Below are 13,468 nucleotides of genomic sequence, written 5' to 3'. Positions count from 1 at the left end.
TTCGAGACGTGCTACAGGAGCGTATGTCTCTTCATAATCAATACCTTCCTCTTGATTATAACCTTGGGCAACTAATCTAGCTTTGTTTCTAGTAATAACACCGTTTTCATCAAGTTTGTTACGAAAAACCCATCTAGTGCCTATTACTTGATGATCTCCCGGATGAGGGACTAAGTCCCAAACATCATTCCGTTTAAATTGGTTTAATTCTTCTTGCATGGCCATTAGCCAATGCTCATCAAGTAATGCATCCTTAGCGTTTTTCGGCTCAACTTGTGAAACAAAAGCAAAATGATGACAGAAGTTACTTATCTTTGAGCGTGTTGTAACGCCCCTTGAGATGTCTCCTATTATATTGTCAATTGGATGATCTTTCACATTTGTCCAGGCTTTGGGAAGTTCTTCATTGTTTGAGATGCTTTCTTTTTCATTTTCATTGTGAGACTCATCTTTCTCTCCCTCAGCATCTTTCTTTACAATACTTTCATCCTCGTCTTCCTTATCCTTGGCAATGTCTTCAGTGGATGGACCTGCACCATTAAATGAAAGACCTTTCTCGACATATTTTGCATAAGATTCATCAAAAGACACGTGTACTGACTCTTCTACTATAAGTAATCTCTTATTATATATCCGATATGCTTTGCTAGATTGTGAGTAACCAAGGAATATGCCCTCATCAGCTTTAGCATCGAATTTACCAAGATTATCCTTACCATTGTTCAAAACAAAACACTTGCAACCGAATACATGGAGATGAGATACATTTGGTTTTCTACCTTTTAGTAATTCATAGGGAGTTTTGTTCAGTATAGGACGTATTATTATCCTATTCAAAACATAACATGCTGTACTAATCGCGTCAGCCCAGAAATACTTTGGTAGATTACCCTCATTCAGCATTGTTCTTGCCAGCTCCTCTAGAACCCGGTTTTTACGTTCAACTACTCCGTTTTGTTGGGGTGTTCTAGGAGCTGAAAAGTTATGCTCAATTCCATGTTTATCACAGTATTTTTCAAAAAGAATGTTTTCAAACTCTCCACCGTGATCACTTCGAATTGCAACTATTTTGTTGTTCATTTTGTTTTGACATAATCTTGCAAACTGTGTGAAAGCTGGAAAAGTTTGATCCTTACTAGGTAAAAAGATTGTCCAACAAAATCTCGAGTAATCATCGACAATGACAAAACCATAGGTGTTTCCACCTATGCTTTTAGTCCTTGAAGGGCCAAAAAGATCCATGTGAAGTAGTTCAAGAGGGCGTGATGTTGAAACCACGTTCTTTGATTTAAAAGAGATTTTTGTTTGCTTTCCCTTTTGACACGCATCACATAGATGATCCTTTGAAAACTTTATTTTAGGTAAGCCGATTACTAAATCTTTTGAGACAACCTTATTAAGTAAGTCAAAATTTATGTGGGCGAGACGTCTATGCCAAAGCCATGAGTCTTCGCTCAGAGCAACTAGACACTTGGTACTAGACTTAGATACCTCATCCAAGTTTAGCATGTAGATGTTGTTTACTCTTAAGCCCTTAAACATAATGTCTCTTTTCTTAGTATGTTCTATTGTGCAGCTAGAATTTGTAAACATTACTTTAAAATCTTTGTCACACAATTGACTTATACTTAAAAGATTATGTTTAAGACCTTCTACTAGCAGCACATCAGTTATAGTAGTGGTAGAAGGGTTACCTACACTTCCTTTACCAAGTATGGCTCCCCGATTGTTATCTCCATAGGTGACATACCCCTTTTTCTTTTCTTGAAACTCAACGAAAAGAGATAGGTCTCCAGTCATGTGTCTTGAACATCCGCTATCAAGGAACCACAACCTTTCGGCGATGTCAAGACACTTTTCCTGCACGATTAATTTAAAGAGGGAGGTCCCCAATTTTCATTGGGTCCTTGGTAGTGAGTACACAATTTGTTGCACTTAGGCAACCATTGAAATACTCCTTTAGGAACTAAAATTCTCCTAAATTTGCATTTTTCAATGGTATGTCCCTTTTTGCAACAATAATGACAGGTAATATGATGAGAATATGGAGTTTTGCTAGTTGATACTTTTGGTACAAAAGTGTATTTACTATATAAAGGAGTATACGATCTTTTGAACTTATTTGGATCAACCGCAAAAGTCACTTTTGGTTGTAGAGCCTTGTCTAACTTGGCTTTTAGATCTCTTACTTCTTTTTGCCAAATGTGACATGTCTCACAACCAAACCATGATGTAGGATCTATTTCAACTTTGTCCTTTTGAATGTCTAGCATAGATTGTTTTAAAGCTTCCATATCCTTTTCGGTTTTCTCAACTTTTGATTCAAGATATGAAAATATTTTCTTATTTGAGGCTAAAAGTTTGAAAGCTTTAATTGCATCTCTATGTAATTCTTCAAAAGCAAGTTTTAGTTGAGAATGAGATACCTTATCTACGAGTTCAGGTTTAAGATGACTTACAGCTTTCTTTTTCTTGTGTTGATGAGCCATGAAACATAGGTTTGCTGATTCTTCTTCATCGCTTGATGAGCTTTCACTAGATGAATCACTTTCCCATGCTATGTAGGCTCTTTTAGATTTGTTATGACCTTTTCTTTGGTTCTTCTCCTTCTCTTTCTTAAGGTATGGACAATCCGGTTTGTAGTGACCGGCTTTCCCACAATTGAAGCAAAGACCTTTGATTTTTCCCTTGTTGTCGTCATCTTGTTTGAACATGTTTGATTGCTTCCTATAGTTGATCAAGCCTTTGTCGGAATGTTTTGCTCCATTTTTCTTTAGATATTTGTTGTATCTTCGCACAAACAGTCCCATTTCCTCATCATCGGAGTCTTCGTCATCACTTGTGTCACTATCCTTTGGCTCTCGTTTTGAGGTCTTGGAGCTCGAAGCTTTTAGAGCTATTGACTTCTTCTCTACCTCTTTCTCCATGTTCTTTTCTTTATTTGTCCTTTTCTCATGCATGTCAAGGCATTTAAGGTGTTGTTCATGTTCCTCTAGTTTACCAAATAGAGTTGTGATGTCTAAAGTGTTTAGATCATTTGCTTCCTTTATTGCTGTAACTTTGGGTTGCCATTCCCTGTTCAAGCATCTTAAGATTTTGTTAGTAGCAACTGCATTGGAAACAGGTCTATCAAGTGAGTTTAACCGATTTTTCAGATGAACGAATCTCTTCTGCATGTTTTCGATGGATTCACCATCTTCCATGTGGAAGAGTTCGAACTCTTGAGTTAACGTATTGATCCTAGCTAGTTTGACATCATCCGTTCCCTCGTGGGCAACTTGCAATGTGTCCCACATAGCTTTAGCTGATCTACAATGGGAAACGCGATAGTATTCATCAACTCCTAGAGCTGAGATTAGAATGTTTCTCGCTTTCCAATCGTATGCATATCTCTTTTCATCTTCAGCATCCCAAGTATTTTCTGGTTTTGGAACAACTGCACCAGCTGCATTTGTCATGGTGATCTGAAAGGGACCATTGACAATAGCTGTCCAGATGTTCCTATCAATTGCATTGATGTGGACACACATACAATCCTTCCAATAGCCATAGTTTTCACCGTTGAAAACTGGAGCTCTATTATGAGCCCTTTTAGGTCCGGAAGCCATCTTTCCAATAAGTGTTTCACGTAGCACGGAATAAACCAGAGCTCTTGATGCCACTTGTTAGACGCTGGCCTTAGGATCTAGAGGGGGGGTGAATAGATCGTACACAGTTTTACGGATTTAAACGACTTTTCAGCGGAAGTGATTCTGAATCGACTCGCGTCTATTCCGAACCACTATCGAAACGATTATATATGTGTTTAAAAACCAGTCAAAGACTTGAGGTAAATGATAAGAGTATATGTTGCAGAATCAAAGCGTTTCTCTTATTGAAAATCAGATTAACTTTTTGTATGATGGACAATGTTTGCAATGCAGTAAGAGTGATAGAAACAAATATACAAACACTTGGTGATAATGATCAAATTGAAGGTAATTCAATGTGTGGTGGATTGTGATGTTTATGTAAGTTCTTAATTCACAATCTTAACACTCGAATCGTTGATCAATTTGCTATTATAACCAAATATGAACAGAATGTAAATGAAAAAGTAAAAGCGACAAGAACACGATATTTGTTTAGGCAGTTCGTCGATCGTCCTTGCTACGACTACGTCTGCCCCCAATTCCAAATTGAAATTGGGTAATCTTTCATTAATGTTGAAAGTAGTATATACAAAGAAGATAACAAAGCGATAAACGATAAACCAATTATGTCGATCCTTTGAATCTTCTTCCCCCTTAATCTTGAGCAAGATCAAGGTTATCCAAGAGCTTCACTTTGATTCCCTTCTGCAGTGTCTTGATTCCTTGAACTCCCCGTTCCTCAATCGTTACACTCAGCCGGATCCTCAATGAACGCCTCTTGATAAAAACCCCCAAGAACCACCCGTCGTGGAGGACAAAACCCGCAGATTTTATTCACCAACAAACCCCACAAACCTTCACCCACTAGGAATCTTCAATTCCGTTCCATGGACGTTATCGAACTCATCACTAACCCGCAACGCAAGAATGATTATGTGTAATTGTGTTGGAGATGATGAAGAACGAAGATGAGAAGCGTTTGTGTATCTTTCAGTCGTTGGTGTTACATTGAATAATGAACCTTTGATAATATATAAGATAACTTAGCAGTTGGAGATGAGAGAAACAGAATTTTTGGCATTCTTGATCAGTTAGGTCGACCTCTTGTAGAGCTTAGGTCGACCTAGCAGTGCTTGCAGAATTTTGCTCCCAGTTAGGTCGACCTGTTTAAGGAGTAGGTCGACCAGAATCCTCTTCAAATGCATTCTGGGGACATTTTCTCAGATTAGGTCGACCTAGTTGTTGTGTAGGTCGACCTAGCAGACTGGTATGTAAATTTCATCAATTTAGGTCGACCTAGATGATGTGTGAGTCGACCTAGCAGAGGTATATGGATTTTTCTCCATTTTAGGTCGACCTAGGTTGACAGTAGGTCGACCTAACTGCTGCTTTTCTGCATTCTTCTTGTTTTGCTTGTGTTGAGTCAACCTATAAGCATAATAGGTCGACCTGTTCTGACATGAGTGATCAATGCTTGCTTTTCTTTGAGTTTTCTGCTTTCACCTTGTTGCTTGTGTGCTTATTGAGTTTGCCATTAATCAAAAACATCTTTGTGATTGTAATCTTGTATTCACAGAGGTGTGTTTTTTTAGATTCCATGGATTGCCCTTTTTGTACTATTTTTCTGGAATCGTTGGATCACCTATTTTATCAATGCCAAATAACAAAGGAGGTATGGAATAGAATTATCTTGTGGTTGGGCAAGGATGTTAATTTATCCCAAGAGGATTTCAAGAGCTTCGGGATGATCCAAGAAAAGGTGAAAAACAACAAAACCAAAGTGATCCTAAACTCTATATGGATAGCTTTAATTTGGTGCATTTGGAATATGAGAAACACAATCATATTCGATAGCGGCATTTTTAAAATTTACAATTTAGTCCTTCAAATTTTTAAAAATTGCAAATTGGTCCCTACTTTTCAATTTTTTAATATGGTCCAAAAAATTTAAATTTTATAAAAAATGACCCCAAAAATTTAACAATGAATTATCTTAATACTCCATCCAAACAAAATAATTTTAAAATGAATGGATTTCAATTGAATCATTTGAATTGCTTTGAATTTTAAATTCCTTTAAAATTTCCAATTACCTCATCCAAACACACTCTTAGGGTTTGTAACTTTCTAAAACTTTAACTACTATAAGGAATTTTATTCACCGAGGTAAAAAAGCATGCCATTGAAATAGTACCACTTTTTCCCTCAATTTAAGAGGATCATATTGATCATGGACTTCAATAAGTTAAAGGTCCTACTCCTCTCAGAATACTCCAAATAAGCGAAGTATATCATCCTTATAATTTCCAACGATTATACACAAAGAACGGCGACCAAATTTCTAGTTCATTATCTCTCTCTCCCTCTCCCATATATATATATAGTCGTTCTTTGTGAATAATCGTTGGAGATTATAAGGATGATATTCTTCTCTTATTTGGAGTATTCTGAAAGGAGTGGGACCTTTAGCTTATTGAAGTCCATGATCAATATGATCCCACACACCCACACACACACACACACACACACACACACACACACACACACACACATATATATATATATATATATATATATATATATATATATATATATATATATATATATATATATATATATATATATATATATATATATGAGGAGGGTTATATTTACTCCAAGAGTAAGTGTTCAACACTTACTCCAAATCTTAACCATTGATTATTATTAATCAAACGGCTTTAATTAAAGTTTTATATAAAAAATATTTCCAAAATAATTAAATTAAATGATCAATTAAAACCGTTAGATTAATAAAAATTAATGGTTAAGATTTGGAGTAAGTGTTCAACACTTATTCTTGGAGTATATATATATATATATATATATATATATATATATATATATATATATATATATATAGGGCATATCATATGAGAATGCCATATTTATATGAGAATGTGAGAATGAATCTGAACCGTTGGATTTTAAAATAAATGGTGGAGATTATGAGTGAATCTTTTTTTTCTCTCTCCTGCATCTTGAAATAAATGAAGTAGGAGGGAGAAAAAAAAGATTCACTCATAATCTTCACCATTTATTTTAAAATCCAACGGTTCAGATTCATTCTCACATTCTCATATAAATATGGCATTCTCATATGATATGCCCTATATATATATATATATATATATATATATATATATATATATATATATATATATATATATATATATATATATATATATATATATATGAGGAGGGTTATATTGACTCAAAGAGTAAGTTATAATAACTTACTCCACATCTTGACCATTAATTCTTTTCAATCTGATGGTTAAAATTAATAAGGAATAGTTTTCTCTTTCCACATTTAATGACTTATCATTTTTAACCATTAGATTGAAAAGAATTAATGGTCAAGATGTGGAGTAAGTTATTATAACTTACTCTTGGCGTCAATATAACTCTCCTATATATATATATATATATATATATATATATATATATATATATATATATATATATATATATATATATATATATATATATATATATATATATATATATAATTCACCATCATTGTTGTTTAACTACTGTACTCATATCTCGTTCTAGAACCGAATAGTAATGGCGTATACGGGAATCTACTTTTGATTCATACTATTTCCACGAGTTCGCATTCACTCCTTAACTTATATTATTTTCTGCATGCTTTAAAAGACATTCTAATTGATAGATAATTAAGTTCTCTAATTTTTTGAATATTTATATCTTCATTAACATATTTATCTCTATCAATATCATCGAGTGTTTCTTGTATAATATTTATTTCATTAAGGCCATTTTTATTTTATTAAATGTAAAATCTGCAATTTATTGCTATTCTATTAGTAAATAATATTCTTATTTATTTCATTCTTTGTATTATATTATTCTTTATACATCACATCAATTTCTTTAGATAATATCATTTAAAATTTTCGTAACTATTTTAACATTTTATAGTAGTGTTTATGTAGTAAAAACGATGTCATGAACAGAGTATAATAGGGAGCACAATAGAAAGGCAAGAAGAAAAACAAGGAATTGATTATATTCTTTACTTTCTCTTTAAATCAAGATTACAAGTTTTACTAGAATAGCAAATAACCCTCTCACCCTAAATTATAATTTTCCGTATGCAATGATGAGAAACTAGTGTGCTGTTTATAAAAAACCTAACATACTAAACTAATGGGTTTTTTCACAAATACCCATTACAAGTCAACTTAGGGTACAAGCTAACTTAAACAATTGGTCATAACAAACAGACCCAATTCGAAATACTAACGACCCTAGCATTTTGACACCCACATACTAGAACACACTTCGACTATAGCATGTAGGTCTTCGAACACATTCTTTGTCGAAACAGGAAGCTACTCTTCGAACCACTAGAGTTCGATCCAATTCTCACAATTTCTTTACTGGAAATCATATTTGAGTGAGACTCATGTAGAAAATTGTTATGAAGACCCTTAAAATCTATCAAATGTTTTTCGTCTCGTTGATTAGTGTGCCCTTTGACAACTTTAAATCCAGGTGATTCCACAAGAGTGAACAAATTAGTCATGGCTGACAAAAATTCCTGAATGATAATATTTTTTTTAAGGGTCCTTATAGTTTTGAAAAAAGTAGACTGATAATGAGAGAGAGAGAGAATCAGAGAAAGAAAGAGAGAAAGAGAGAGTACCCAATATTCCTTTCAAAATAGTAAAGACACTTTTTTTCCTCCCCATGAATTGTTAACCGATTTTAAAAAGAATTAATAAAAAACAATATCTTTTGAATGAAAATAAGTATAAAATACATTACAATTTAATAGTATCTTCCATAGCATGGTATAAATTAATTCCATCAAAAGAATTAACAGCTCTATCAAATATCAGACCCCATCGGGATTTAGGATTTGGCCTTTTTTCAGGTAAAGGTTCTTCATAATCTTTTGATTTCAAATACATGATCTCTTCATCTGGGAAATCATCTTGCAAGGTTTGATCATCATCAATGGGTTGATAAGCCAAATGATCTGCCAGAACACTTCTTTTATGGCTTTTTGGGCGCGATATTGGATGTCGTACTCTGATAATAACATCTGCCAGCGGGCAATTCTTTCGGTCAAATCAGGTTTCTCAAATAATTGGATCCATTTCGAATATGAGGGAATGATGGAGGTTTTGGAGAGGGTTTGTGATGAAAATGATGAAATAGTGAAGGAGGGAAAATTGTATATGAACAGATTTTTTCGGAGATGTATCTCCGAAAAATACCTGATAGTTAAATCCAACATTAATTTTTAATTTTCTGTGCTTTCGGAAATGCATCTCCGAAAACACCACAAAACGGGTGTTTTCGAAGATGCATCTCCGAATTCTGGGAAAATATGGAAAAAAATACTTCGGAGATGCATCTCTGAAGCAGGGGTATTTTTGGGTTTTCAGCAGGGGTTCTCCCCATAGGGGGTCTACAAAGAAATTTCCTTAAATATACCCTTAACTTTACTCCATTGGAAAGTGTATGCCCATGGATGCCTTCATTGTCAATGTAATCCTTAACCAATTTAATAATGCCGTACAAATAAAAAAAGAAGAAGAAAACCATAACCAAAACAAAAGTCGATTTTATATGAAACTCAATGAAATTGAATAAATGCAACAACCTAAATATGGAGATTTCAAAAAAGATCAAGATTAGATAGAGTTCAAAAACCAAATACAATAATAATACCGAAGGCAATAATTACTACAACCTGTTTCTATAAGATTGCTTAACTTGAATATTAAATTGCTTTTAGAAGACAACTGGGGAACAAAACCTAGAAGCCATTGTCGAACGTATCATGATTAGAAATGGAATGAATACTGGCTATCAGAGGACTACTGATGTCTCGCCATTGCCAGATTTTGTGTTACAAACGGAGTTACTAATAGGTTGGAAACTCCCAAAATTTACTAAGTTCACAGGGAACATCAAAGAGTCTATTGTCGAACATGTTGCCATATACTAGATTGAGTTAGACGACTTACTAATAGTAAATGAAGATTTGAGGATGAAGTATTTTCCTCATTCCCTCACGAAGAATGCATTTACTTGGTTTACAACACTTCTCCGAAGTTCACTCCAAACGTGGAATCAGTTGGAGAAGTTGTTACATGAGCAATTTTACATGGGACAGTCCAAATAAGCCTAACAGAATTGTTCAATGTCAAACGAAAGGGCACCGAATCGATAGACCAATATCTCAGCAGGTTTAGACTTTTGAAAGCAAGATGCGTTACATAAGTCCCTGAACACGAATTGATCGAAATGGCTGCTAATGGACTTGAGTATTCTATTAGAAAGAAATAGTTAGATACTTAGTCTGTGAAAGATATGGCTCAGTTGGCCATCAGGGTTCGACAGATCGAGCGTGTAAAAGCTGAGAAATCCAAGTCGAGAAAATTCCACAAAAAGGGAAAGGTGGCCTACATAGCAACCGACGATTATTCTTTTGATGAAACAAGACACCAAGAAACAAGACACGTTCTTCACGTGGTAAATATTATTAGATGTAGTGATATGTAAATTGTATGTTGCTTTGTACCATTTTGGTTTTGATGTAAAATACAATTTTTTATTTTGATGTAATACAATTTTTTAGCCATTTTAGTTGTCACTATAGGTGTGGTTCACAGTTGATTTGTGTTGTTGTTTCTGATCTATTTACGATTGAAAAAAATGCTGGTAAAAAATTTAGAATTTTGTAAAATAAAAAAGAAAAGTTAAAACAAACAAATAATTTCCCCACGGTTGCTTCTTTCAGTCATGCTTATATATAAGCACACTGTGTAGATAAAAAAAAATACCCAAAATGGCGTTGCTGGTCATCGAACCTAAGACCTTAAGTTATTTCATTATGGGTTTTTATTACAACTGTTGTGATATGAGGCACACTCTCCAGTTTATTACCACATCCAATAACTCGTGGTTGTAAGTAGTTCACTTACAACCACACGCTACTTTACCTCGGGATATCAACCATTGTTATATATTATTCCTCAGTAAGGATCGCACATATCCTTCACTGACGAAGGCCAAAATAGTCAACATTTACTCTTAAAATTCTATCACTAATTAGGAGTACTTGATTTAGATAAGCATCTAATTATTAAGTATTGATTTGTGTGCTAAAAATAAGAGGTATGCTATAGTTACACTAAAAAGCATAACACCGTATGCTTACACCGTAGCCTTTAAATTTACTTTTAAGTGTGGCACTGAATCCAACCTGAATAAAGATAATAATTAAAGGAAAAGTGTATATGAAGCCGTATAAAAATACGGTGTGGTGTCAAATTCAATTGTAAGCACATCTTTTCTCTAAAAATAATGATAAAATACAATTTACAAGAAGGAAAGAAATGAAACAGAATAGCATTGTAAACTCATAACTAAGTATTACTGCCAAAAGATCATTAAACGATGCTAGAAATGCAACAATCACAGAATAATAAGTCTAGTAATATTATCTGTTACAAGCATTCATTTAAGCTACTGAATTTCAAATCCTATTTCCCCTCCTTAACAATCACATAGTAGTAAGTCTAGTAATATTATCGTTTACAAGCATTCAGTTAAGCTACTGAATTTCAACTCTTATTTCTCCTCCTTAACTTCAGTTAACAAGTGAGCTAGACCATTTGTTAGAGCAGATGTTGAAGTCAAAGCAGCCATCAATATGGTAAGACACTGAAACAAACAGCAACATAAAAACACATGCTAAGAAATCACCAAGTACTCCATTATTTAACGCAAAAAAAAAAAAGAAAAAACCAGAGAATGTTCAAGTATTATTCTTTATTACCTCCTTAGCTCCAATGGTGATATCCTTTTCCTTCAAGTCATCAAGAGAAGTTTTTGAACTGTTAATTATATATATAGATGAAATTGGAGACGATTGTGAAATAATCAAGTCATCAGTAGCCACATACATTTTCAAAGTCTTGACATAACCTTTTCGCCTGCTGCTCATTGTTTTGGAATTATTTAGTTGAAACATTTTTTTACGAGTCCTATTTTCATCACTTATGAAAAATTTATTTTGAATAACACTTTCTTCATAACTTTTACCATGATAATAACAATAACACTTCATATTTGGCTGAATTGGTAATATCTTGTTCCTTGATCTGAATTGCCAAGCAACATGAGGATCAACAAGTCTTTTCTTGGCTTTTGTTGACTTAAAATACTTGTTTTCATCCAAATAAACAATACTCTTGTACAATTTATCAATACTACCCAAAGAACAATTACTTCTTAGCTTACTTACAACTCCTCCCAAAGGAAATGTGAGAAAACTTAATAGCAAATCTGCAAAATCTTCATCACCTTGAGCATACAATATCTTGCTATCTGATTTTCTTATAACCAGCTTCACACCAATTTGGATATTAGTATTATTTTCAACAGCACAATCCAAAAACCTTGGTGAGCTTTCAATGGAGGGTTTCTTTCTCAAAAACAAATCTGTCAATGGTGACTTGGAAATCAAAGCACACCTTAAAAGATCCAGCACCTATACAAAATGCAAATCAATAGAGCATGAAAAATTTGAAAGTATTGTACATAGAGCAAACATCCAAAAAAAAAGTTATTTCAAGAACACAAATCTAAATATAAAAAACCTTTTCCTTAGTAACACTTAGAGTAATTTCCGTAACTGAACTTGTGCTTTTTACTCCATAATCCTTGAGCAAACCAAAACATGTAACATGTTTGGAGTTTGGAATGATGGTCAAATCATCCGTGATAACAAACTTAGCACGGCTTCTAACAAATCCATCACAGAAATGTTTCAAGAAAACTGAACGAGTCAAAGGATTCCCACAAGCACAGTTTTTATCGGTGGAAGTGTACAAATTTGTGTTGTTGCAGCTACCACCAAAGTTAGTACATAGGAAGTACATTGCTGGTGGAGTGTCATCAATGTTAAGTTCAAGAGAGTTGCAATAATCTTCCGACGAGTTCTTAGGTTGCATTAACATTTCTTTGTCTGTCTTTGTTAAGACATACATTTTGTTGAGATCTGCTACACTTTGATAGAGTGAGTTCAAACAACCCGTAGTATCAGCATGCATGCTTGATGGCTTTTGCAGAAGCCTTGCAATGGTTCCTAATGGTAATGTTAAGAAGCTACAGAGGATGTCCACGAACGGTTTCCCTGTCTCAGCAAACAAGACTTTGTTTGTCTCCGTGTTCACAAGAAGTTTCAAACATGTTCGCTCCTCAGTTTTACTATCAGCCATGGAAGGATTTAGTTAGCAAACCAGAAGTTCGTAATTTATTTTTTAAGAAAGAGATTAAGAGTCTTAAATTCCAAACGCTGCCAAAAGTGAATGAAACGTTTCGAGCACTCATGTATATAAGGGTGCTCACTGGGATTGAAAGTTCCCTTTAATATCAATTCATGTGACTTTAGTAGAACTAGTTTATTGGGAAATAGGAATATGATAGTAGTAGCTTAAACGATTATGTATTGACGGCCTTAATTAATCAGCTCTTTTCTATTCATATTGATAAACCAATTCATCTATTAATCTATTAATCTGATAATAGGGGAAAACTTCTCTATCCATCACAAAAAGTTGGTAGTGTACCTTCAACCAATCACAAAGTTCCATTTAATTTTTACATATTTAATTAATTATAAAATAGCACAATTTTTTGTTATTTCCAAGAAATTTTACATATTCTAAAAATTTATTAGTCCATTTTTCAAAATCTAAAATGTATCACAGCGCTAGTGTGTTCATTTATATAAATATATGTAACAT

The 13,468-nt window shown here is 33.8% G+C and overlaps 1 protein-coding gene across 1 annotated transcript; it reads right to left on the bottom strand.

The window, feature by feature from the left end:
* Positions 1-11,288: 11,288 nt before the first annotated feature.
* On the bottom strand, positions 11,289-12,940 carry LOC131641481 (uncharacterized). Its single transcript, XM_058911782.1, has 3 exons — positions 12,320-12,940; positions 11,497-12,210; positions 11,289-11,381 (listed from the first exon to the last, which is right to left on the bottom strand). The coding sequence occupies exons 1-3, from the start codon at positions 12,938-12,940 to the stop codon at positions 11,289-11,291; spliced, it is 1,428 nt and encodes a 475-aa protein (XP_058767765.1).
* Between the last annotated feature and the right edge of the window lie 528 nt (positions 12,941-13,468).

The sequence above is a fragment of the Vicia villosa genome, unplaced genomic scaffold, assembly GCF_029867415.1.
Source record: "Vicia villosa cultivar HV-30 ecotype Madison, WI unplaced genomic scaffold, Vvil1.0 ctg.003777F_1_1, whole genome shotgun sequence".
Lineage (NCBI taxonomy): Eukaryota > Viridiplantae > Streptophyta > Magnoliopsida > Fabales > Fabaceae > Vicia > Vicia villosa.
The sequence above is the reverse complement of the archived record's forward strand: the minus strand, read 5'-3'. Positions and strand labels throughout refer to the sequence as shown.